General features: G+C 49.7%; 1 protein-coding gene across 1 annotated transcript; it reads right to left on the bottom strand.

The window, feature by feature from the left end:
• Positions 1–967: 967 nt before the first annotated feature.
• LOC132073648 (chromatin remodeling regulator CECR2) lies at positions 968–23,864 on the bottom strand. Its single transcript, XM_059472818.1, has 16 exons — positions 23,710–23,864; positions 23,168–23,272; positions 22,522–22,571; positions 20,090–20,259; positions 19,298–19,375; positions 14,365–14,521; positions 10,525–10,654; positions 10,199–10,236; positions 10,022–10,113; positions 9,622–9,748; positions 7,809–8,236; positions 6,169–6,297; positions 5,281–6,079; positions 2,352–3,747; positions 1,396–1,501; positions 968–1,191 (listed from the first exon to the last, which is right to left on the bottom strand). Exons 1-16 carry the CDS (start codon positions 23,763–23,765, stop codon positions 1,186–1,188), a joined length of 3,867 nt encoding a protein of 1,288 aa, XP_059328801.1. The 5' UTR covers positions 23,766–23,864; the 3' UTR covers positions 968–1,185.
• Positions 23,865–24,235: the final 371 nt, after the last annotated feature.

The raw sequence follows: 24,235 nt of genomic DNA, 5'->3' as shown, positions 1-24,235 counted from the left end.
ACCCTGCCATTCCCCCAAGGCAGCCTCTTACTCTTCTCCTCCTCAGCAGAAGTGCTCAGGAAGCCTGTGGCACTTTCTGCTTCACTGCTGCTAAGAAGTGAATTTAGCCCAGGGTCACAGAAAGAGGTGGGGACTCTTCTTGGGCAGCAGGGCAGTACCGATCAGCACAAAATTGTTCTACTGGATAGGTGCTGCTCCACCTGCAACTACACTGGTTTCACCAAAATAAGTTATAAGTTTTAACCAGTTATGCCTTTTTCTGTTTTCTAGAGCACACATTTCTTCTATCAGAAAGGCAGGGAGAAGGGTACTATACTAGCAGAAGGGACAATGCCATGGGTGTCCTGCCCTGGTTTCAGTTCCTGGTCCTGGTTTCCTTGTTCCCCCATGATGACAGGAGCTGGAAGTGCACTCAGGCCCTGGATCCAGAGGGGTGGAGATGGGGGTGAGAGGGGAAGGAGGAAGAGGACAAGAGAAAGAGGAGGACATGTTATGCTTCTGAGCAATTCCTGCTATTAAGCCAACCAGCCAGGGGGTCGTGTCTTGGTTGCAGAGGACAGGAAGGAGGACAGCAAGTCATCCATCACACATTACCTCACCTCTCCCCACTCCCCCCAAACCCTCACCCTATCCTGAAAGATTTCAGTGTGATATGATTGTAAACAGTTTACGATTCCTCCAGTGCTAAGCCCACTACAAGCTGGGCCCACCCCCTCCCCCATTATGTACAATACATTCACCAACAACAGAAATTTATTTAGAAAGGCAACAGGTTAAATTCTGTAAACTGGATCCAGCTCCAAAACACACATGTTAATACTACAAGTAAAATTCCATCATCATCCTCTTCCACCCTGAAAAATATACCTGAGTTTAGCAGTCAATGAAAGTTTCCACCCCCACCCCGCCCTCCCCACCCGAAAAACCCCTCAAACCCTGAATGAGACGCAGTCTCCTGTCACAGAAAGCCACTACTTTGGGGTGCCCTGTGTGGTGATCCAGCTGCTTGGCTGGCTGGGCCCAGCACCTCTGTGGGTTTCCAGCCCAAAATCCGGCACGGCGCCGTCTCCGCGGACCCGGGAAGCTCCATGGGCGAGGGGAGGGTGGGAGCAGGGCCTGCCCCTCCTCTCCCTTGTCCAAATCATGTGTGGCTTTCGTCTTCATGAAGTCTGATCCTTTCTTGGACTAGCTCTGCAAGAGGAAGAACAAGAGTTGGAGCAGCTTTAGAAAGGAATAATCTCCTTTGCATGCAACCAGTTCAAAGCTAACACCAGTGATCTGCCCAAGTTCACAGCTCCCTCCAGTTCTCCCCACCCTCACCAAACACCTCAATCCTTTAACCATTGGGAGGACAAAGACTTGCATTTCAGCTCTGCTCTCTCTAGCAGCCCTTACTTGATCCAGAGGCAACGCTGATGGTTTTTGTGATGTCAAATCTTCCCGGGCCATGGTTGCTGTAGGCATCTTCGGGAAAGGAACTTGAGCCTGATGCATTTGCATTCTGCAGTCAGGTTGAATGGAGAGAGTTTTAGCACATGAATGTCAGGAGCAAATCCCCACTCTTGGTTAAAACTACTTCACTGAAGGCATACATACAACATTAGCATACAAGCATTTGTCTTGTATATTCTGTCTGGCTTCCCCCCAAAATACAGCCCTCAACCCATGCCATTCCCCCAGTGGCTTAGCTTTAAGCCAGGTTTCCTGAACACTAGAAGAAGGAAGGACTTGATGCTGTGATGATGACAAAACAGTAACAGCTGAGGCACATTCATAAAAACTGAACAGGGAATTGTTGGAGTAGCAGTATTTTCCACTTGGGAATAAAAATGTGATATACAGTCTCAGTGAGAAGTAACTTTCTGTGATGGAAATTTGACACAGAGAGAAGGGGCAAAACAAGAGGACAAAAAGAGGGCAACATTAAGGATGCTCATAACAAGAGGCAAACTTCCACTTTAGTCAGTGACTCTGCCTCACTACAAGCAAGATTAAATAAAACATTTGCAAAGAAAACGGCAAGAGCCCCTGTGATTAAGAGCGACTCAACCCTTGATGACACATTAGCAAAACACTGTCAGGGGAAGCTCAGCACTGGTGTGGGGATGGATGAAGCAGGCTGACAGGTTCTCCATGACAGCTCCTTGCTTTAAGGAGGTGCAATGAGACTCTCTCTCCATTTTAGTACTCTTACTCCAAGAGTGCAAGAGCCACCTCTTAGCCTTTCAACTTGACTTGCCATCTCCTGTGACTTGAAGCCATATCCCTTCAAGGGTATCCAAGACTGATGGTCACCCAGGCATCACCCCCCTCCCCTCCACCTTGCCTCCTTGCAGAAAACACCATCTTACCCCGAGGGTCTATACAAGTCCTGGGGTGGCCCCCCCATGCCACCTCCACTGCCTCTCTGATCCATCAGCAAGGCCTGAAAGTGACCCACGTTCTCCTCTCGGCAGCGGTACAGGGGGCCCTCCTGAGAGAGGCCGTTGGCCTGGCCGGAGGCTGCATGGTGAGACAGGTGAGCATTCATGGGCGCTCCATAGGTCCTGGGCTGGAAGTGGCTGGCAGGATGCCGGGATCCATAAGGAGAGCCAGTCTGTAGCATCACCCCATGGGGAGGGAATGCTGATGGGCCAAATCCCATCCCCGCACCCAGATGTGGTGGGGGGGCTCCGTACAGGAACTCCCCCGCTGCCACTGAGCTCTGCCTCTTAGTGGCTGCGTTGTGGTTGTCCAAATCGAGAAACTCTTTGGGACTCTCCGCTCTTTCCTGGGACTCCTCGGACTTCTCATCTTCAGGCCCCAGCTCCTGCCCGTCGCTCGGAGAAACCTCTTTGGCATTGGCTGCGTCCACGCGGTTGGGAGAGGCCATGGCGGAGCTCAGCGCCTCGCAGCCCTGCAGGCCCCGCTCCGGGAAGGGGGCCCTGCCCAGGGATGGGTGGGCACCGGGGTGCCCGCTGGGGCTGGCCTGGGCGTGGAGAGGTCTCTGCCAGTCCGAGTAGCCCTGCGGGCAGCCGTAGTAGGGCGGTCGCTGGTAGTGGTGGTAGGAGGGCTGGGGCTGCGGCTGGTAGGGATACGGCATTCCCTGGGGCGGCCGGTACCGCGGGAAGACGCCGGGATGAGCGCCGCTGGGCTGGAAACCCCGCGGGGGGAAATGCTGGGGGTGGGAGGCAGGAGGAGGTGGTGGCTTCCCCCCCATGACGGGGCTGAACCCCTGCAGGCCGGGGTTCATGTGGTACCGCCCGGCTGAATTCGGGTACTCCAAGCCGGACATGTAGAGAGGATGAAACTGGTTGGGGGTGGCCCCCATGGAGGTGGCGTCCACGCCAGGGAGGCCGCTGCCCTGTCCCATGCAGGGCACGGCTGCTTCGGGCAGAGCCTTTCCCCCACCACAGAGGGGCTTCTCCAGCAGGTTGGCAGCCAGCCCCTTCCCCTCAGGGCCGGCTGCCGGCCCCTCGGCCGCCGCCCCGTTCTGAGGCAGGGCACCCCCTCTTTCGGAGGCGGGCCCCAGGTCCCTCACGCAGCCCGGGTCCCCAGTGTAGCCGCTCTCTGCTGACCACGCGCCTTTGCCCTGCCCTGCCTTCAGGTCACCCTTCCCAGCGGGGCCGTCCCCCTCCCCATCCGGGGGCACGGCGCGCCTCGTGCACTCCATGGGCAGCGGGGGCTTGGGGTGAGGTAGGAGTTTGCCGTAGGCCCCGTCGGGAATGATGCACTGAGCCTTCTCGTCCATGCCTGCCAGCGAGTCCACTGAAAGAGAGGGAAGGAAGTCAAACACATGTCTAATCTTTGCAAATTTGGGTGATCTTTAAGAGCTGCTTCTTTTAAAAGTGCTCTTTTAAAAACTGCTCATGAGGTTGCATCTCTCTCTGAAAGATGGCACAGGTAGACACTGCAGTTTGTGAGCCACCACTAAGTCATAGCCCCTCTGGAACAACGTGGTAAACGTGTTTGCTCTGACACAGAGGTGTGCAGAGGCTGCCCAAAGGAAGAGGCAGAGTTGGGGTCCACATGACAGCAACATAAAAGTGTTGGTGTACTGGCAGCTTGATTTCAGGCTTGCATTATCCTTTCCAGTCATAGAATTAAAAAATAGTTTGGGTTGGAAGGGACCTTAAAGATCATGTAGTTCCACCCCACCCTGCCATGGAGAGAGAAACCTTCCACTAGACCAGATTGTTCAAAGTCCCCTCCACCCTGGGTCTTGAACACTTCCAGGGATGGGGCATCCACAGCTCCTCTGGGCAAGCTGTGTCAGTGCCTCACCACTCTCACAGTACAGAATTTCTTCTTAACATCAAATTTAAGCCCACCCTCCACAAACCCTGTTTGCATCGAGCTTGGGCAGAAGCACCACCACGCTCTGAGATACTGCAGAGATGATCACAGCCATATTTTAACCAACTGTGGTTTGGAGATGAGACCGCTCTGTCCTGCAATCACTCAACGTTCTCCCCTGTCTCTGTTCTATAACCAGCAAGCTAAATTATGATGATAACTTTTAAGCAATGCCACACAAGGAAAGAGTTTCCTCTTAGTGCAAGGCGCACAAGGGATTGATAAAAGATACAAGGGTTTTGATCTCTAGTTTACCAGCTAGAATTAATGAAAAAAAATTTTTTTTGATCTCTGAATTTTTTTGATCTCTACATTAGGTTTTATTTTTAAGGTTCTTTCCTTTTTATTATCTGTAGTTTACTGGATAGAACAAATGAAATTCAACCAGAAAGAAACTGGTAAGGGCATGCATGACATGTTGCCATCTCACCTGAACTGATACAGCTGCTCAGGGGCTTTTGGGCAGCCCTGGTGTGTGAAGATTTTAAGATGTTGAGAGCTCATAAGGCAGATGTGCATTTCAGAGGGGAAGTTATACTTACACACACTCAAAGGAGTATATTTAAGGCATTTATTCACATAACATCTCCTCTCCTTACCTAACTCTCTGCAGATCCAATTTTTATATTAACTCCAGGTGAGCTCTAGAAGCATTACAGACTAATGCTTTGCATTTGCACCTCATGGCACACTGATAACTTGCAGGTAAACCTGGGACAGAGGGGACCTCTGGCAGGCTACAGTGAAACAAAACAGTCCCAGAAAAACCTAAGCAATGCCCTGAGTAGAAAATGTATTCCAACTTAGATTAAAAAAACCCCAAAAAACTATGCATAAAAACTCTGTTCCCCCCAAATATTTAACCAAGATTTGAATTATTTTCTGAGCGGTGGAGGCGACACATGCAGGCAGGGAAGTGCTACCAGTGGGCACTGAGGGCGTTACCTTGGTTGCTGTCCATGTCCATGGTGTGGCCGGTTGCATCCTGTGAGCCCCCGTTGCCCATGGCTTTTGGGGGCTGGCTGCTGGCAGAGGCAGCGTGGGCCAGCTGTGGGAAGGGCCCGGGGAGGTGCGGCGGCGGCGGCTGGCGGGGGTGGTAAGGCACACCCGGCGGGCACACGCGGGACGACAGCTGCTGCATGGCGATCATCTCGGGGCTGTCCAGCATGGAGTCCCCGCCCTGGCACCCTCGCTGAACCTGGGCTGCTCCCCCAAAGAGGGCGGCCGGCGGCTGCGGCATCCTCTGGCCGGCGCCCTTGCCGGGCGGTCGGATGTACCCTGAGGGAGGCACCCCGTGAGGTAGGAAATTGGATTGCTCGCTCCACTGGCCGGGAGGCAGCGGCGGCCTCATGGCCCGGGGGTCCATCATGTGACCCAGGACCCGGGGCTGCAGCGAGGGCCCCGGCCCCATGGGCGCCTTCTCCTCGGGCCCCACGGCCGCCTGGCCGGCGTGGCTGCCGTTCCACAGGCCCGGGTGCGCGCGGTTCAGGTACTTGTAGGGCCGGTACATGTGTGCCGGGGGCACCTCCGAGCCCTCCGGCGCCTTCCCCGGGGGCCCGCTGTGCCGCGGCGGGAGGAAGCCCTGCTGGAACTGGGCCGGGGGATAGACGCCATCGGGCGGGCGGCCCAGCTGCAGGGAGCCCAGGCGGGGCCCCAGCCCGGCCACGTGTGCCGGCGCCGCGCACGCCTGCTTCTCCGGAGTGCCCAGGCGGTGCCCGTGGTGCTCGCCCAGTCCCACGGCCGGCTGCAGAGAGAGAGAGAGGGGGGGGTCTCAGTGACAGCCGTGGAACCTGCGGGGCCGGGGGTGCGTCACCCCACGCGGGAGGGGCTCACCTGCATGGCAAAGTGCTGGTGCTGCTGCACCGGGTCTCCGGGATGGGGCTCGGGCACTCGCGGAGAGCCGTACAGTTTGGTGGGATCGGATCCACGCAAAGGGCCGAAGGTTCCTGGCACCGCTGGTCTCTAAAGGATGGGGAGAAATAAAACAATTTGTGAAGGGCATAAAAGCAGCAGAAATACTGCAGGTGAGGGGAAGCCAAGGCTGGAGTAACTGCACAAATAAGCAGCTGGACTGTTTTGGAGGTACTGTAGAAAAGCTGCGCACTCTCTTCTATGGGTGACCCAGCCTTATCAAAGCCACTCTGTCACACCTCAGCCACTCACTGTTGCTATGATATTTTCTGAAAAATCCCTTTGCCAGGATTTTTTCTCCTGAGAAGCTGAGAGGCCTCAGAAACGAAATGTAAACAATAATTATCTGCTGCTGTGGAATGCAACAGGTGGGTCTGTGATTGGTCTTATGTGGCTGTTTCTAATTAATGGCCAATCACAGTCCAGCTGTCTCAGACTCTCTGATCAGTCACAAGATTTTATTATCATTATTTTTTTCCCTTCCTTGCTAGCCTTCTCATTAAATCCTTTCTTCTGTTCTTTTAGTATAGTTTTAATACATCATTTTCCTTTAATATAATATATATTATAAAATAATAAATCAGCCTTCTGAAACATAGAGTCAAGTTTCTCATCTCTTCCCTCATCCTGGGACCCCTGCAAACACCACCACAACTCACCCCTGAATTTAAGGCTGCAATACACTCACTTGCCACCCAAATACTGGGGGGCAAGAAAGAAGGCTGGAGGGGGCAGTGGTTTGCTTCAAGAACAGGAATGGACCACAAGAGTATGGAAGCAGGAAGACAACAGGGAGTATGCTGGATTTCCTTCAAAATACTCAATACCTCCAGCTCTCCTACCACCTTCCACTATCTGCAGCACAAGAATCACTCTAAAGATTTTGTTTGATCTCTAGCTAAAAGGGCAAGGGATAGCCTAAATATCAGGAGAACAGCAGACACATCACACCACAAGCAATCACTGGTTAAAATGGAAAAGGCAGTGAAGGACGGGTGAGGAACAGCCCAGAAGGGAGGCAGAACAGAGGTGGCATTCAGAGAAGAAATGCTGAGCTAAAGATAGGTCACTGCTGCAGTTCAGGGTGGCCTTTGTTTGATTCAGTTTACTGCTTTTATAAATACTCAAAGCACAAAATGCAGTAGTACACAGATGGCACAAAGTTACCAGGCATCTGTAAACAATTGAGACAAAAGACCAGATTGTTCAGCTTCATAAACTGGGGGGTAAGGGAAGAAATGCTACAGCTTTCCATGCACACTGGGGCTACTCTCCAAGGAGAGAAGAAAACTGGGGGAATCAGTTTGTCTACACTGGGAAATGACAGCCATGAGAAACATTAGGAGATTGCCCCCACCTAATGTGGCAAAGACTTAAATTTCACCAGTTTAAATCTAAGGGCTGAAAAGGTTTCACTTGGAAGAACCATAGCTCTGACTCTTTATCTCTGGGAAAAGGTTCCTGACAGGCACTAAGGATTTCATGGTAGGAAGTTTCATTCCCTTTTACCTCCCTCCCTGCCTTGTCCTGATGGGCAGAGGACAGCAGGAGCTGCTCCTTACCATCTGTGCAGGATGTGGCACAGGGCTGGGCATGCCGCCGTACTGCAGGGAGCGGGGGAAGCCTCGCCCGTTGGAAGGGCCCACCTCTCGAGCAGCCTGCATGGGGTTGCCACTTGGGTCATCCACAGAGGACGAGGAGAAGGAGGAGGAAGAGGAGGAAGAAGCGGGAGCCCTGGAAGCAGCTCGATATGGAGGAGGTTTTCCTCCATTTTCCAGGCGTTGCTGTCTCTTGCCGGGCCCATCGGGGTCTCGTGATCGAGTCCAGACGCTGCCTGTGCCGGAGCGGCCGGACCGCCGGCTCCTCTTCTCTCTTCTCCCGTCCTCCCTGATCCAAAACTCCTCATCTGTGTCTCCATCTTCCCCAGGGAAGTGCTTCATCATTGCTCGGTGGAAACACCTCTCCAAGTTGTAAGCCATCTTTGTATATTCTGCAGTCAAAAACCCCCAAGAACTTCAGAGCCTCGTAGAGAGAAGCAATTAAGCAATTATGCAACATCAGATAAATCATCTCCCCTCTGCCAAGTTTCTCCAAGGAAGACTTTTGTTTCTAACTAGTTGGCTTTGGTTACTAAACTCCATAAGCAACACAGCATCAGTTCTGCTCAGTAACCCCAGCAGAGGACAGGCACACAGGCATGACAAAGTACCACTGGCAGCAGGGCCTGCAGAGTCAGCATTAACTCAGTGTTCCAGCCTAGTGCCAAGAATTACATTAGGGGAGGACCACCTCTGCTCACAGAGATGTGTGACCTGCACAGTTAGCCAGCAGGAGTGCTGAGAGAAGAAATGTGAACTTCCAGCAATGCTATTTGATTACTTTCAGAGGCTTTTCTTGGACTCGTTCAGGTCTCTGCTGTGGGCCACAAGACAGAGGAAAATCAGCAAACACATTTATCTGTGTAGTTTCCAAAGCACTTGTTGACCCTGACATGAAAGCTATTGCCAACAACAGTGTCCCCACTGCATCATTTTTACTGGACAGTTCTGCTGAGATGTGCTTTTACTTTTTGTTGAGTGGATAGGAAAGAAAAGACATGTGAGAGGTGCTGGTAACAAGGCCTTGAAGCAAGTGACTTTCCAGTTGTTTCCACTCAACTAACCCTGAAGTTCCTTGAGGAACAGAGCTCTCCCAGTGGCAGTGCAGGTATGCTTTTACTTGCAGCCAACAGCAACAAGCTGATTTGTTCTTAATGTTGCTCTCCCTTTCTCACCAGGTGTTGCTGGTGAGACTGTCTGCAGTGATGACCCACCATATGGGAACTGATTTCTTATCTAAGCAACACATAGAATTTTAATTGGCATGGCAATTAAACCCAGGATTTCCCATTTGCACACTCACATTGTTCCTTCAATAGCCAAGGAAGCAAAAAACTACATTTTCCATCCAAAGGACAGGCATGGACAGGCATGGGTCACTCCTCACTTTCCTGTGGTACTCAACAAACACTGGCAGCTAACCAGACTGCAATGCTTTTCAGTCTGTTAGTTACTATGAGGAAAAGGGGCACACATAAACACATGAAGGAATAAGTTCAGAAAGAAACAAACTCTCCTCTCTGTGTGCTCTGCCTTCACCATCTACCATCATGGCAGTCCTTGGTATGCCATGCCCCAATTCAGCATGACCAAACTGTGCTAAAAGCCCCACTAAAACCCAGTGCAGGTCTCAGTAACTATTACCCTTTCATCTGGTAACCCAAAAATATTCTGAAAGAGAAGAATCACAAATCAAGTACTGGTGAGGAGGAAGAGGGCACTGCTTGCTTTGGCTGAGCACTGCAAATAGACAAATATAGCATCTTACTGCTCTTACCACTGCCTTCGCCGTTGTACTTCAGACAGTTCCTGAACATAGTCTTCATATCACCCACAAATTCATCCTTGGTGCAGTACTGACCTCCATTCAGCTTCTTCTCCATGCTGGAGATATCCATGGGGGCCTGGAATACAACCAAACTTCCCTTCAGTTACAGAAAGCACAGTGGGGCTTACAAAGTTAGAGCTCAGAGAGGGCATGGGCAGCAGAGGATGCTCTCCAGAGAGGCAGCCATCCATTTTTGGTTTTCTTGACTTGTAAGGTTAGAAGGGACTGCCAGAATCATGGATATTGGCTGTGAGAGTAATAAAGCCCATCAAACTTCAATACACTTCCCAAGAACTGCATCCCAGTGAATAAAGGGCATCAGTCAAGATGGCTGTGCCACTTTCCATACCTTAATGATCTGGTAGTAGTTGGGAGCATACGATTCATCAACAGGCTCCAAGAAGGGCCAAGAGTCCTTGTGAGCCTTCACCACATCTAGAACTGGCAGCAGCAGGAGAAAGGTGAATGGTTACACTCACACACACAGAGAAGTATTTCACTTTGAGAAAGCTGGGGTGGGACTAACCTTTGTACATGGCTGTGAACTCATCGTCCAGTTCAAAGCTGTAACAGGAAGCACCACGGTGAATATGCAGACTGAGGACAGATAAGACATGCTCTGTACTTCATCTTCTCCTCCACCCATGCAGTGCCACCATGCTGGCCAGCAGGCCTCCTCACAAACACTCCTCTCATATGGACCAAACCCAGATGTTTCTCAGCTTACTCCTCTCACTGTTCTCCGTCCTCACTTCTCCCTCTGCATTCCTGTGAATGATCACACTCCTCTCCTTGCCATACTTACTCTGCTTCAATACACTTGTGTGCTGCAATGGCCCATTGTGTACTCACATGTCCTTGGTCCTTCTCTCTTCCCTGCCAGGGGAGCTGGGATCCAGGTGGGAAAGCTCAGGGGGCAGCTCCTTCCCCTGTGCCAGCAGCCACGCCCGCTCTTCACGAAGTTTCCTCCTCCTGGCCCGCTCTGCAGTGGGAAGAGATGAAAAACCATTCAGCACTCTTTGCCCACATTTTGCAGGGAAACAGAAGGTCCTCCTGCAGCTCTCAATAGCTCCAGTGAGAGGATCTTGTTCTTTCAGCAAAAGCAGCACAAGCACAGGAGCAGGTGAGGTGAGAATACAGTGCACCATCATCATGCCTCGTCATCCTCCCTTGGTTACAATCACCTATTTTGGAGCCCCACTGTGACACAGATGCTGCCTTAGGCAACTTCCAGAAGTGGTGTGGTACAAAGAGGGAAGCTCAACACCCAGCCCTAGGCACAGCTCAGCACTATGGAAAGTGCTGGCTTGTTGATATCTTCCTTTAGGGGCTTCACCTCAGGCAGGTGAACTTGAGGCAGCTGCCTTTGCACAGAATGGGATGAAGAGCAGTGCTGAGGGAGGGGAGTTCTACCAGCTCCCAGTTCTACCAGTGGCAATGAGTAACTGGGGTCATTTTTATCCTCCTTGGCTGCCTTTGGGAAGATTGCTCAGGTAGGTCTTCATGGCCAGCAGCCAGAGTGAGCAACCTGCCACACACGAGGGCCACTGGGACAGCTTTCATTTAAAGAAGTGAGACACAGGAAGAAGCAATGCTGGTAATATAACCTGTGGTTTGCAACCAGACAGCTGGCCAACAGATTGCTTCATAATAGAAAGTTTATGGGCTCTTATGAACCTCATTTCCTTTTTCTTATAGGAAATCTGAATTCATTTGACTTGTGAAACACCTGCAGTTGGACCAACCTTCTGCAGGAGCAGAATTCTGCGGAAGTAATGTTCAGGGAGAGATGTCATAGGAACAGGCCATGTCAGGGAACACCCAGAGTGAAAGAAAGATGAGGGAGACTTGGCTAACACACTCTAGCAGAGGCTTTGCCTTTGGAAAATGCCAACTACTCAAGAGATACCAGCTCTGGTTGAAAAATGTTTATTGAAGTCCTACTCTGTCAGTCAAAAATAAATTTGGGGTGGAGGTTGAGAGCACAAGAAAAGTAGGAATAGCTACAAGGTGAGTGTTTGTAGGGACATTCATTGGCAGACATGTCAAAGACTGGTAAAAGAAAGCCCAGATTTCTTGTTAGAAGACTCAGGGTAGCACTGAAGCTGGGATTATAGGACTTGCATCTGAGGTGTCCCACAGAATCTAAAAGAACTGCATGACCAGAAGTCCAACACCCCATTTCATGTAACAGGGAATATCTGAGTCTGTCCAAGCACTTTTCAGAATTCATGCTGCTTTCATAAAATTTGCAATCCTTAGATGGCATTGCAATGGATGCCTAAGTGAGAAAGCTGAGGAGAAGAACATGAAGTGATTATTTGGGCAGCAAATGGAAAATCTCTGCTGACAACAGCAGCCAAGAGGTAAAGATGGTGTAGATTTTAGAAATTCACCAGCATCTGCCAAAGATCTGACCTGGTAAACTGACAGGAACGAAGCAGTTCTACTCTGGTACCAGATCTCAGCTAGGATTAATAGCAGGAGTCTCTAACACAGCTAGTGATTAACACAGTGTGTTCAAGATCACTGGCAGAGCTCATTCTCATACTGTTGGCTTGGGTTGACTCCTACCCAGCAGCTTTCAAAATCTAAATAATGCCCTAAAAAGTGCCTCAACAAGCTAGAAACTCATATATGTGATACATTATGTTGAAGCAGCACCTGGAAAGAGAGCTGGGAAACTCCAACCTGCTGTTGTGGTAGAAATCTAGAAAGCTTCCCTAACTTATAAATTCAGGAGAGTACAGATGGGCCCAGCAGGAAACTCGCTACCTGGGGGCTGTGTTGGAGTTGGGGGAAGTGTAATCTTGGGCTGGAAACAAGAATGGGATGTAAAAACAGAAATACCATCCAAAACTGAGAAGAAGGTAAAATTCATACAAAGAAGATATTTCACATCTCTCCTCTACAGAAGGCCATACAAAACTAATATTAGATTCCAAACAGACTGAAAATTAGAAGAAAATCTCTGTTGCCCTGAAATTTCTGTTGTTGGATGTCCAGTTTTAACAAGTCTGAACCAAGTAAAACAAATGACATAATTTTCAAATAATTTCCCCTCCATCATTAGAACTGTCATGACAGCAAATGCTAGTGGTGGGTGTGCTTGGCACTAAGAAATGATCATTAAGAAGCCAGTTTTACCTGGAGAGCTGCTGGTTCTGGGGATAAAAAATACTGTAGTGATTGAACTGAACAAGTCAACATAACCTTTGCAAACAGCTTTTGCATGGCTTAAAAGAAGACTTCTCCTGATTAAGCCTAAATGGACTAGAAAAGAGTTTTAACGAAGTGAAAGAAACTGCACAAAACAAAATTAAAGCACCTGTGCCAATAGAAGCAAGAATGTATGCTAACTTGGCTTAAAAGAGGCTACTGCTCAACCTCACACCAGTCTCTTTGCATGGCTCTGATGCCTTTGAATCCAGTGATGTAATGATTGAATTTACTCAGAAAAGGAAGTGGCTTATACCAAACCAAAACCATTTTACAGGAACATTTATCTTTGCAGCTCTTGTGGAACTTCAAGACTAATTTTGTCTGTAAAGAAGAAGCATTAAACCACAAAGAATATGCAATTTGCCAAGGGAAACAGATATCTGTGGCAGATATGGAAGCTGGATGAGTCTCAATTTAAAACACCTGATTAGCTAGGACTAGCAACCAGGAATACATGAAGGCCAAGGAAGTAATTGGTTTTTCTAATGGTTAGAAAGGTAAGCAGGTAAAAGAAGCTATTCTTAGATAACATCTGGCCTCCTACCAAACATCTGGTAGCAAACTGTTTCATTTTGGAAAGTTTACAAGGGGAGCATGAACTTAATTTTTTTTTTCTTTTTCTGATTCTTTATCCACTTTGGGATTCATGATACTGATACTGCCCCACATTGCCACAGCTTTCTGAGGATGCTCAGCCTTTCCATGGAATTACAACAGCCCAGCCAGTCACTGTGGATAAAGCAGCAGCTAAAGGAATCCCCCATAAGGGAGGCCAACAAAAAGAAATCAGCTTGCTCTGACACCCACACCTACATGTACAGGCTTAGTGCCTGCTCTCTGTGCCTTGATCTGAGGTATTCAACACAACATTGTTGTTTGCTCCAGAAGAGCTTAAATCAACATTTAATTCATTAACCACAAAAGTTTTAGACCAACACCTGAAATTGCCACCTCTGGTGCTCTATGCAGCCTGGTCCCTTCACCTTTAGTTCTCCAATTGGTAATGCCAGCAGCAATATAAAAATACTACTCTTGCTACTCCCATGTTATCCCATTCACTTTCTCCTCAAAGGGAATTCTTCTCCCATCATGCATTGGGCCAAAAGAACCAAATGCTATCCCAGTGAGAGCAAAGAAGGTTAATCCTGCACACAGGGAAATCATGAGGAGGCAAGTGGGGAGACAGAACTGAGAAACAACATGAATAGCAGGAGAAAAAAATTGACAGCTGGGGCAAGGAAGAAAATTAGCACAATTTGAAGAAGACAACACAGTCTAAAGGTGCCCTAGAGAACAGCCACCAACACTGAGAGGACAGACAAAGGAAAAGAAACTACAGTCAGACCAACTTATCAGAGAACAAGAAAATATTCTCATTAGCAAGTCTGGCAGGGGAGGAATGCAAATGGCAAAATTTAATTCAAGATCTCAGTCGTGAGTTTGAAAGTTTCCACTCCTGTTCCACGTTACCTTCCACTGCTTTGACCTTCTCCTCCATCTCCCTCTTCCTCTCCTCCTTGAGCAGCTGCTCCTGCTCCCTCTTCTGCACTGCTATAAGGATCTGGCGCTCCTCCTCTTCCTCTCTGCGCCTCTGCTTCTCCATTGAGCTCAGCACATTTGGGTTTACCTGTAACAGAATGATGCACCAAAAACTGTAACTCAGTGGCTCACTGAAAGCTGAGCAGAGGCAGGTTTACTTGGAGGAGGTATTAAAGCACACCTACAATGGATGACTGGGAGGAAAAAAAAGGGGGAAAAAAGGATTTGAATGAACGATTTCCTAGATGAAAAGCAACATGGAAAGGGAGGTTATTTGCCAAGCAATGAAATCCTATGGACACAAGGACAATGGAAGGAGAAGCGATGGGTTAGACAAGCTGCCATTCTGTCAGGGATGCACCACGCGCATTTCTCTTCCCTTCTGGGCAAAGGATTCAGGCTGTTGACACCCTCACACAACACCTCTACCTCTTCCAGCTAGCAGAGCTCTGACTGTAAGTGTGAGAAGGACTACTTTGCCAAACCTGTCTCTGCTGCAAAACACAGAACACTTCCATAGGAAAAGCGTCTGGTACAGCCCTGCATCAAGGTATCATTAGGAATGTTTTCCTTTCCTGTTCAAAATTTCTGTGTGCTAATCTCCCCTGAACTGGCTCTCATTTGTTTGTTTGGACAGTTTTCCTGCTGGGTCCCAAAACCAGCTCTCTCATTCAAGGACACCTGGCTCTTTATTGCCCCACTTTCTCACCTCCCCACTGCCAGCAGGCTGCAAGGCTGTGTTTGATCCTTCTTAAGACTTCAGGCTTCCCAGACCAGGGACTGCCTGTTCCTATTTCTCCAGCAAAGTATAAGGTATGTATATGGAAGTGTGCAATTATCTTTATTACCTTAATTTAGTTCTAAGACAAATGTATCAGTCATCTACCAGCCACTCCTACCCCTGTGACCAAGATATGTGTACCTTATCAGCAGGGAATATCAACCAGAAAAAACAATGTACATACAGTTTGCTCCAGCTTCACTTTCAGGGAACCAGCAACCACCACTTAGGCAGAAGGCATTTCCTGAGGATTAGCAATCAGCTGGGGTCCGTTGGCTGCTGCTCAGACCATCAACTTCTCCAGGCCCATTATTAATCCCCAGGGAAAACAAATAAATTCTGGCACCAGGATTACTATTTTGTCCTTGTTTCATTGCCCAGGAATGGAACCTGGGGGTGTTTTGATGAATGCCCAGAAATGTTGTCTGGTATCACTGCACATTCATTCCCCCTCTGCCTCCCCTTCCCCTACACAGTCCCAATGCTGCCCTACAAACTCCCACTCCAGTTTTCTGTAGACAAGCACCATGCATCATCACCAGCAGAAACAATACATTAAGAGAATTATGCTTCAAACACCAACAGTCACAGAGAAGTGTCCACGAGAGGGTCATGGGACTCTTGACAAAATTAGGACCATATCCTGCATTTAGGGACAAATTGGGCAATAAAACCCACCTATTCTGTGTTGATCCTTTAAGGTGAGACCCAGAGTTCCATCTCATCACGAGGGAACCATTCTCTTATTTTCAATTTTATATCTTTGTCAAAATGTTATCACTTTATTTGTCTACCCCTTTCCTAGGGAAATCATTCTGTGAGTTCAGGTACCTTGAGATTAGCCAGCCTCTCCCCCCAGTCAGTTTGAAGTTTGTTTCTCAACCCCTCATTCCATTCAATAATTCCTAGTTATGCTCTTCTGGCTGAACATAAATTCTCCTTTTCTTTAGTCACATTCCAGCCTTTACCTTATGGACTCCTCAGACACTTACACAACTCCCACATTTCTACATTTAGATTAAATGTTTTCTTATAAAGCAATCCTTTCAGTTCCTTGGCATGATTATTCCAGTTGTTTCTCAAACCTTTCCTCTCTGATCAATGCCCAAACACCAAGATGCCCAGGATTGTGCTATGACAAGGACAACAGGTCAAGAACCTAGAGAACTGGGTTCTATATTTCCACTTTTGATTCTTTTTTTCCTCAAAAGCTCTGCCATCTGAATTGCTACTTGTGAGCTGCAAACAACTTCCTTTCAGATCTGATCCTGACCACTGTCAAAACTGTCAAACAGTTTTCCTCTGACTTTCTTGATAAATCTTAAATTGCAATAGGAACCAAAAGAGTGAGGTGAAAAGAAAGAGGTGAGCAGGAACCCACCACCAAACTTGGTATGCCAAGATATTTTAGTGAGGATGTGACCATCAGCCTTTACATTCTCAAACCAGTACATGTAAGCCAGACTGGCATGTTAGGATTTCTTTGATTGCTGGTACACAGGTGAGACCTTCCCTTTCCCTAGATTAATACAACTTCCATCACTCATGCCCTATGGAAACAGGAACACAACATCCAAGCTGCAGTGCTCACACCAGGACCTCTCCAAGCCTGCAGGGCACACTCAGCACCCTGAGCTTCAATGGCATGACACAGGATACACAGCATGCTCAGAGCAAGCCAACACACATATGGCATCAACAAAGCACTTTTAAACAAAGGAGAGGGTGTCATCCTACCAGATCTAGAAAGCAAAGGGAAAAGCAGAAACCACAATCAGTGTAGTGAGCCCCAAGGACTGCAGCAGACACCCACAATTGCACTTACTCCCTGCAGCACTTGCAGGGCAGCAACAGTGCTGCATGGGCTCTTTGAGACCCTTCAGACACAGAAACAACCTGATTCTCAGAGGCACCTCTGCCTGCTGCCCCACCTAAGTCCCCCACACTTGGGGACAAGTGTGCTCAACTCAGGGTTAAAAAAATACACAAACATGAACCAGTAAACTCCTACTGGATTGGTGGAAGCAGACACTTATTGGAACGACAAAAGCAAGAACCAAGCACAAGTTAAACTTCCTTCCTGACCACGGAGGAGGCAAAAGGAGGTGGCAAAAGGACAGGACTCTTCTCCAGCTTCCTCCCCACTTGGAGGATAAGCACCACAGCGACCAAGGCATCACCGCCTCCTTCCCTCCGGCAGAGAGCACTCCAGGACACAACATCGCTGCTGTCCCCTGCCCTGGGACTCTGAAAGAGCCCAACTCCTGCCTTCAGCTCTGCTCTCCAGACACTGGGTATCAGGCTTCAGGGGCAGAAAGCCAGAAGGCGCGGGTGCCCTGAGTGCCCTGGCCCCTCATCCGCCAAACCTTCCTGCTCAGGTTTCTGCAGCGCTCTCCTAATGAGGGTGCTGTTCAGGCGGCTCTAAATGAGGAGCTAATCTGAACCACCTGTTGAGAAATCCCCTGCAGGATCAGGAGCCCATGGAGCAGTTACATCTCCAACTCCAACAGCAGCCAGGAGAAAGAGGTCACCTGTACCGGGCTGAGGCTTTCTCCCGCAGGCTCACTGACTGCCCACCCTGGTTTAAGGAACAAGCCATCAGAAATGCTGGCACTTCCCTGGTGCCCCATGGCAGGGATGGCCTCACATCCTGCTGGGGAGCAGTGTGACCATCACCACTGTGTGCTGGCTGGCTCCCTGTCCCAGCACAGCGGGTGCCAGCAGGGCCCCTGCTCGCTGGAAAGGTTTCACTGGCCCACAGGCAGCAATTAACAGCCCTCTGCTGCTGCAGACCTGGAGCACCTGCAGTACTGATTAGCATCATTCAGGCTCCATGTGTTTCCCACTCCCCTCCTCCTCTGGGATTTCTGCTGCCTGTGAACAAACACGTGTCCCTGTGCTTCCTGCATGGTGGGCTTTGCAGAGAGCAATTCTGGCCCCAAACTGACCATCGCTGGGGTCTCATTTTCCTCTCGACAGGCTTTCATCTGCAGCATGATGAGAGGTTCTTCCTTCCTTTTATTCATCTGTTTCTAAGTAATTACATTTATTGCACAGGGACCTGTACTTTCTCCTTTGTTTTGGGGGAACCCCTGACTCTAGCTCACATGGCATATTCCCTGCAGCCTAATTTCCCAGGGTTTGACAAAACACCAGGTAACTATGTTTCCATTACATCTACAGCGAGAGATTATGCCCCAGCCTGATAGAATTGAGACAATTTTTTCCTCTGTGGCTAATCTGGTGTTGTCTGACCGATTGCTTTGGGTACCAGTTGCCAGTTCAAAGACCCCCCATCTCCACAGCCCCATGTCCCTGCCTGTGCTGGTGTGCCTGTTAGGGGCTGTGTGGTGAACTGGATCGGAAAACTGATCTATGTTAAAAATAACCCCGACCAAAGAAAAAGGTTATATTTAACTCCAGTCATTTTCCTGGGTCTGGTTCACTGCACAGACCCTCAAGCAGCAGCAGTGCTGTTGCACTGGTGGGGTAGAGATGAGATGAGGGTGAGGAGGCACAGAAAGCGCTGTTTGAGCCCACAAGGCTGCAGTTTGATAAGCATTTCTTAAAGTAGCCTAAATTGTGACTTCCATTTCCAGCTGACCCCCTCCTAGCTCAGCTCCATACTGCATCAGTCATTCTCTCCCTCGGCGCTATCTACACCCTCATGTGTTTGCAGCCTCACGTTTTCCCCTTGGCTGAATTTCTGTCATTTCCCTTTGTAAGCCGGTTCTTCTAGCCCTCTCATCCTTCTTCAACTTTTCTTTGAACTGCCTCGAATGTGCCAGCACTTTCATTGAAGTGGAATTCCCCAGACTGAGCGCAGATTTCCATATGCAGCTGCAGCGGGGTCTGCGGCGGGGCCGTTCCCTGTGCGATCCAGAGGGCAGCACCTCCCTGCTTGCCATAGAAACCCTGGGTGTCAGCCTGCCTTTGACGGGCATTACCACCCATCTCTCTTTCAGCACAGGCACTTTCAAGTGGCTCCTTCCCACTGAATGGCGATGCTGCGGTTTATTTCTTCCCCCAGGAGGCATCTGCTCTGCCTCCCTCCGTCGTCCTCCCCCTCGCACCCCCCCTCACCTCCTGCTTGATTGGTTTGATGGGCTGATGGTCAGACATCCACCTGGGAGAAAACTCTGTCCGCTGCAGACGCTTCTCCTGAAACAGGGTTGAGAATTGAGGGAAGGAAAAAGAGAGTGGAGGAAATTAGGGCACATCGGTGACACTGGCAGCAGAAACTCTGAGGGCTAGAAGTGACCATGAAATCCCTATTAGCTTTACAAGGGTAGCAAACAAGCAAACTGAACTTGATCCAAGAACAGCACGCTGACTGCAGAGCCAGTTTTACAAAGCCATCCAGCCAAATGATCCTTCTTTCCAGATCTGTCCCACCTGGAAACACTCAGCTGACGGACAACACCCCTCAGAGTTTTGGGCTTAGCTAGGGCAGCTAAGCAGCCAGTGCCCCTTCAGCAGAGCCAGCAGAGAAAGGGCAGTAAAAGTGGAATCACAGGCAGTTTGCATAGAAAAGCCAGGCTGTAAATCGCAGCAGTTCAAAAGCACAGAGATCCCCTGCTAGCAGGAAAGGGCCACAGGACATGGCTGAAGACAGTAACCCCTTCAGCCACCCTACCTACGCTGCTGTGCAATCACCAACCAGATCCTCGAGCACCGACTCCAGCACTGCATGGGGGACAGTCTTCCCCCCATCCACACATCCTCAACAGCCCCAACATCCATGACACTTGCAGGCTGTAGGTGCAGGGAGCAGAACGGGCTGGCAGGCTGCTGGGATTTAGCTCTCCACTCAGCAAGCATCCCTGCTCTTGGAAGTGGTCAAAGAGAGGTAAACAGGATGTCATGTCTCCTCACCTTCTGTGCAATCATGTTGCAGATCTCCGGCAGGAAGTCTTCACTCAAGAGTTTGTAGAGCTGCCTCTCTCTAAGGGAAGTCCTCTCTCTGAAGCTCTCTGTGACCTGCCTCCACTCCTCTTCCGTCTGGCACAGCAACCACCATGTCCCACGGCCAGGCCCCTGGGACCCTTCAAAAACATGAAAGGATGTTATCTCCCCAGCAGCTATGACTAACAGCTCCTCTCAATCCCTTCTCTTCTCTCCTCAGGGCTCAGGAAGAGCAAGAGACACTGGCAAAGGCCACTGTTACAGAAAACATTCCATTTGCTGCAGACCCAAAGCTCTCTTCATGCACCAGAAGCACTGCTACCTCTGAGAGTGATGCCAAGATAGAGAGGAAGTACTCAGGGGAAGAAATAATGGTGCCACATGGCAACACACAGGTAGTGTGACATCCCTGTAGCAAGCCCACATTACAGTTATTGTAGACTGGAGAAAAGAATTTAATTTGTTTTTTGTAGAGGGGGCTGTCAGCCAGAGCAGGACATAGGGAACTGCAAATGTCTAATTTAGTCTGGCAGCGGAATAAAGTCATCAAAAATAATGTAATTTGAAATACTTTTTTTTTTTTAAAGCATTGCAAACCATTTCTGCAGGGTAACAAATCCTCCTGCTCCCTGCAAATGAAATATTTTGTTTGCAGGCACTTGAAAGAGCAGAAGAGGAAGCGAAAGACAGGGTTCATCAGGCTGCCAGATGAGGGGGAAGTTCCAAAAGTTCACATCCCATCCCTGCTCGATCCAGAGTGGGATTGAAGCAGATCACCCACTGCTCTGAAGCATGTCCCAACCACCAAGACACTTGGAGAACTGTTCCACCTTGTGTGAAACATTTGAATATTAATTGTGAAGGAAGGGCTCTCTTGCACTGTGGTCGGAACACCCACCTGGAGATAGGGAATGTGGTTCCTGCTCCACAAATGTTTACACAGAGCAGGGAAGCCTCATGGGTTGCAACTTGTATGCTTTTGCCCCAGGATGCTCTCTGAGCAGAAAAGGGTTGTTGCCCTTTTTTTCTTTTTGGAGTGGGGAAAGTTTAGGATCAAACACCTTCAGGCTGAGGGGTTCTCAGCTCCCTCCAGAATTTTCTAGGGCTAACCACTGGCTCCCAGAAAGAAAGCAATGGTCATCAGCACCACTGGCAGATGTCATGCACCTTCTTAACACATTTTCAAGCAAACTAACAATGAAAAACAAAAAGAAGTAAAAAGCTGAATCTGACTCTGGGCACTTTGTGGATCTGAAGTGTGAGTGGCTGTGACATGCAAGGTGTCAGGTTGTCTTGTCCCAGGAAGGCTGGAAAGCTGCAGGCTCCCTGCAGCATCTGCCCTCTGTCAGGTGCCTGGGGTGCAGTGGGACAGAGTTTCAGCTCTGTGAATGCACTGGGGACTGGTAAGTGAGACAGCAAAGGTCCAGCCCTGTGCTGGCTCTGCTGCTCTGGCTACACAAAGCCATCCGTCCCTTGCCCACGTGCAGCAGGGAGCTTACCTGCATCTGGCCCCCAGAGCCTGCATCCTGGTTTCTCACCCCCTTGCCAGCTGCCCACGGACAACTCATTTCAATAGCAAACAGGACTGAGGCACTCTTTGTGCCAGCAGAAGATTACTCTGCAGCTGAAGTGACACAATTTGCTGGAGACAATGATCTGATAAAACCCCCAGCGCCTCACGCACACCGCTCCGGCTCTGCCGCCCGGCTCTGGAGAAGCCGGAGTGGCCGCCAGGAAATCTGAAGACAAAGAACAAATGGAAGGAGGCACGGGAAAGACAATGCCACCCTTGCCTTTTATTGTGAGGCAACAGGCAGGCCGAGTCCCTATGTTTTGTGGAAGCCAGTGGATACACATGTATGACAAATGAGTCCCAGCTCCCTTGAACTCACTTTCACATCATGTTGCTAACTCGCTTTTTGCCTCGTTAACCCTTAGCTGGGTAAGGGTTTACCCAAGACATTGTTTACTACTCTCAGCCACCCAATGGCCATGAGGAAAGAAAAGTGAGAGGATCAAAAAGGTTCTTCCTTCTCTATCTTAGCATCACCGACTCCACTCTCTTCCCCATCTGAAAAAACACACCTGCTAACAAGAGGGTGTGTTTTACCTTACCGCTGGGAGACTTTTTTAGGTGAGCCCTTGAATTCCAGTGTATCCCAGAAGGTTAGGTTTCTTCATCCCAAACTCAGCCATGACAAAACAGGAGGCCTCCAGGTGCCCAGGCTCCCAATGCCAGGCAGTCTGTAATACAAACCCCTCCTTCCAAACTTGGCCCCAACCATCAGCAGAAGGACTCTCCTGAGAAAGGCTGGATTGTCTCTCAGGCATCTCTCTGGGTTTTGATAATTTAAGTCTTATTAGTGGGTGGTATCAATCCAAATACTGCAAAATCTCTTTACCATTTCTTATCTGAGTCTCGTGGATAAGCAAGCTTTCTTCTGCCTTCTCCCTACCAAAAATAAAGAGGAGTGATACAATAAGTACATCACATCACCAAAACACAGCTGTTTCTGAGGAGAATAGGGAATACCACAATTATCCAGCGCAGAGCAAAACCATGAAAAGAACACTGCAGAACACACATTTGATACATATTACAAATATATACTTATCATAGCTTCGTAAAGTTTTTGTAAGTGAATGGTGCAGGATGAAGTTTGTCAAGTACAGTATCTCAGTTCTTAAGGGAAGCATCCCAAAATCTAAATGGACTCAACTGGCCTGGATTTCTGGCTTCAAGTCACACAATGAAAGTATTCTTTATCAGGAGCAAATTCCCTAGCACTGCATGGTGGAACTGCATTTGAAGTGAGGTGGTTGGAAGAGTGATGCCCACTGTTTCACCAAACTTCCAGCTAAGTCAGAATTTGCTTTGGAGAGTAATCAAAGCATCCACCAAGTCTGAGCTTGTTTCACTTCTGAGTTGCTTTGAGATTATGGCTGCATGGTATATACATAGTTATTGGGGGAACCCCAGACATACATTATACTTCCCTCTGGGAATGTATGTATTTTATATCTGTTGCAGGAAGAACCCTTCCATACCTCAGCAAATTTTCCTCCAGTAGTTTTTTCCGCTTCGGAGGTCGCCCTCGTCTCTTGCCCGTTTTCCCAGGAACGTTTGGGGTGTTTGTCTGCCCCCCACATCCCCTGAAAAATGGCAAAACCACCATGAAATATGTGCCAGCAAGGCAACCGAGGCTGGCAGGATGGGAGAGGGGCACAGAAATCGGAACAGCTGCTAAGATCCCAACCAAAGGAGGGATTAAATCAGAGCAGCAACAGGACGGGGAGGGGAGAGGAGGGATTCCCACTGGCTGGGAGCCGCAGGTGCGGGGCAGCCAGGCAGGAATGCGGTGGGGCAGGCAGCAGCGCTCCCCCAGCAGGCTCTGCCGGTGCCACAAAGGCTGCAGGCTGCCTGGACACAATGCATGGCTGCATGGCAGCCCCCAGCCTGCTTGGCAACTCGGGTCCCGCCCGCTCCCCCCGGCACAACAGCAGTCAGGCGGAGGAGCCCCCTCCAGCCCGGGCCGTGCCCCCCTCGCCCCTGCACCCAGACAGGGAGGGGGTGTGTGAGGGGCTGTTACCTGTCTGCAGCCAGCTCCCCGTTGGGTTTGCCCTGCACCGGGTCCTCCTTGTACATCCTGGTGCCGTAGAAGTACCAGTACAGGGCGCCGCTGCTGTCCTCGCCCAGCGGCTCCACGCGGAGGCTGTCGGCGTCCAAGCCCTGCGCCCGCCGGGAGCCCCCCGACAGATGGTGACAAGTTGAAAAGCGGCCACATTGTCACACAAAACATGATAACACCCCTCGGTAAACACCTCCCTCCCTCCTTCCTTCCCTCCCACCATGCCACAGCAGCAGTACAGCTGCTCCTCCCGGCTGAGCTGGGAAAATGTTACTCCAGGGGGAAGATGACGTTGTCTCTCTGTCCAGGGAGGGATTTAGATTGGCATCTCTAATTTGAATGGCCTCTCTCGTTTTAACATTTCATCTCTGGTGCTCCTGACAGGGAAGGTCTAATTAGTGCTGGCGACAGTCACGCACAGCCCTGAGAAGCTCCCTCCCCCCCATCCCCGCTCTACCCTCCCCCAGCTCCCCCAGTATACTTCATC

This window comes from Ammospiza nelsoni, chromosome 5 (genome assembly GCF_027579445.1).
Source record: "Ammospiza nelsoni isolate bAmmNel1 chromosome 5, bAmmNel1.pri, whole genome shotgun sequence".
In the NCBI taxonomy this organism is placed as follows: domain Eukaryota; kingdom Metazoa; phylum Chordata; class Aves; order Passeriformes; family Passerellidae; genus Ammospiza; species Ammospiza nelsoni.
The sequence above is the reverse complement of the archived record's forward strand: the minus strand, read 5'-3'. Positions and strand labels throughout refer to the sequence as shown.

Excerpts from the sequence above, each read along its gene's own strand:
- LOC132073648 (XM_059472818.1), bottom strand. The coding sequence starts at position 23,765 with ATGTACAAGGAGGACCCGGTGCAGGGCAAACCCAACGGGGAGCTGGCT. Across the intron at positions 10,655-14,364 it reads GAAGGTCAAAGCAGTGGAAG|AGCGGGCCAGGAGGAGGAAA; the intron begins GTAACGTGGAAC and ends TTCCCACTGCAG. Across the intron at positions 10,237-10,524 it reads GAGAGAAGGACCAAGGACAT|CTTTGAACTGGACGATGAGT; the intron begins GTGAGTACACAA and ends TTCCTGTTACAG.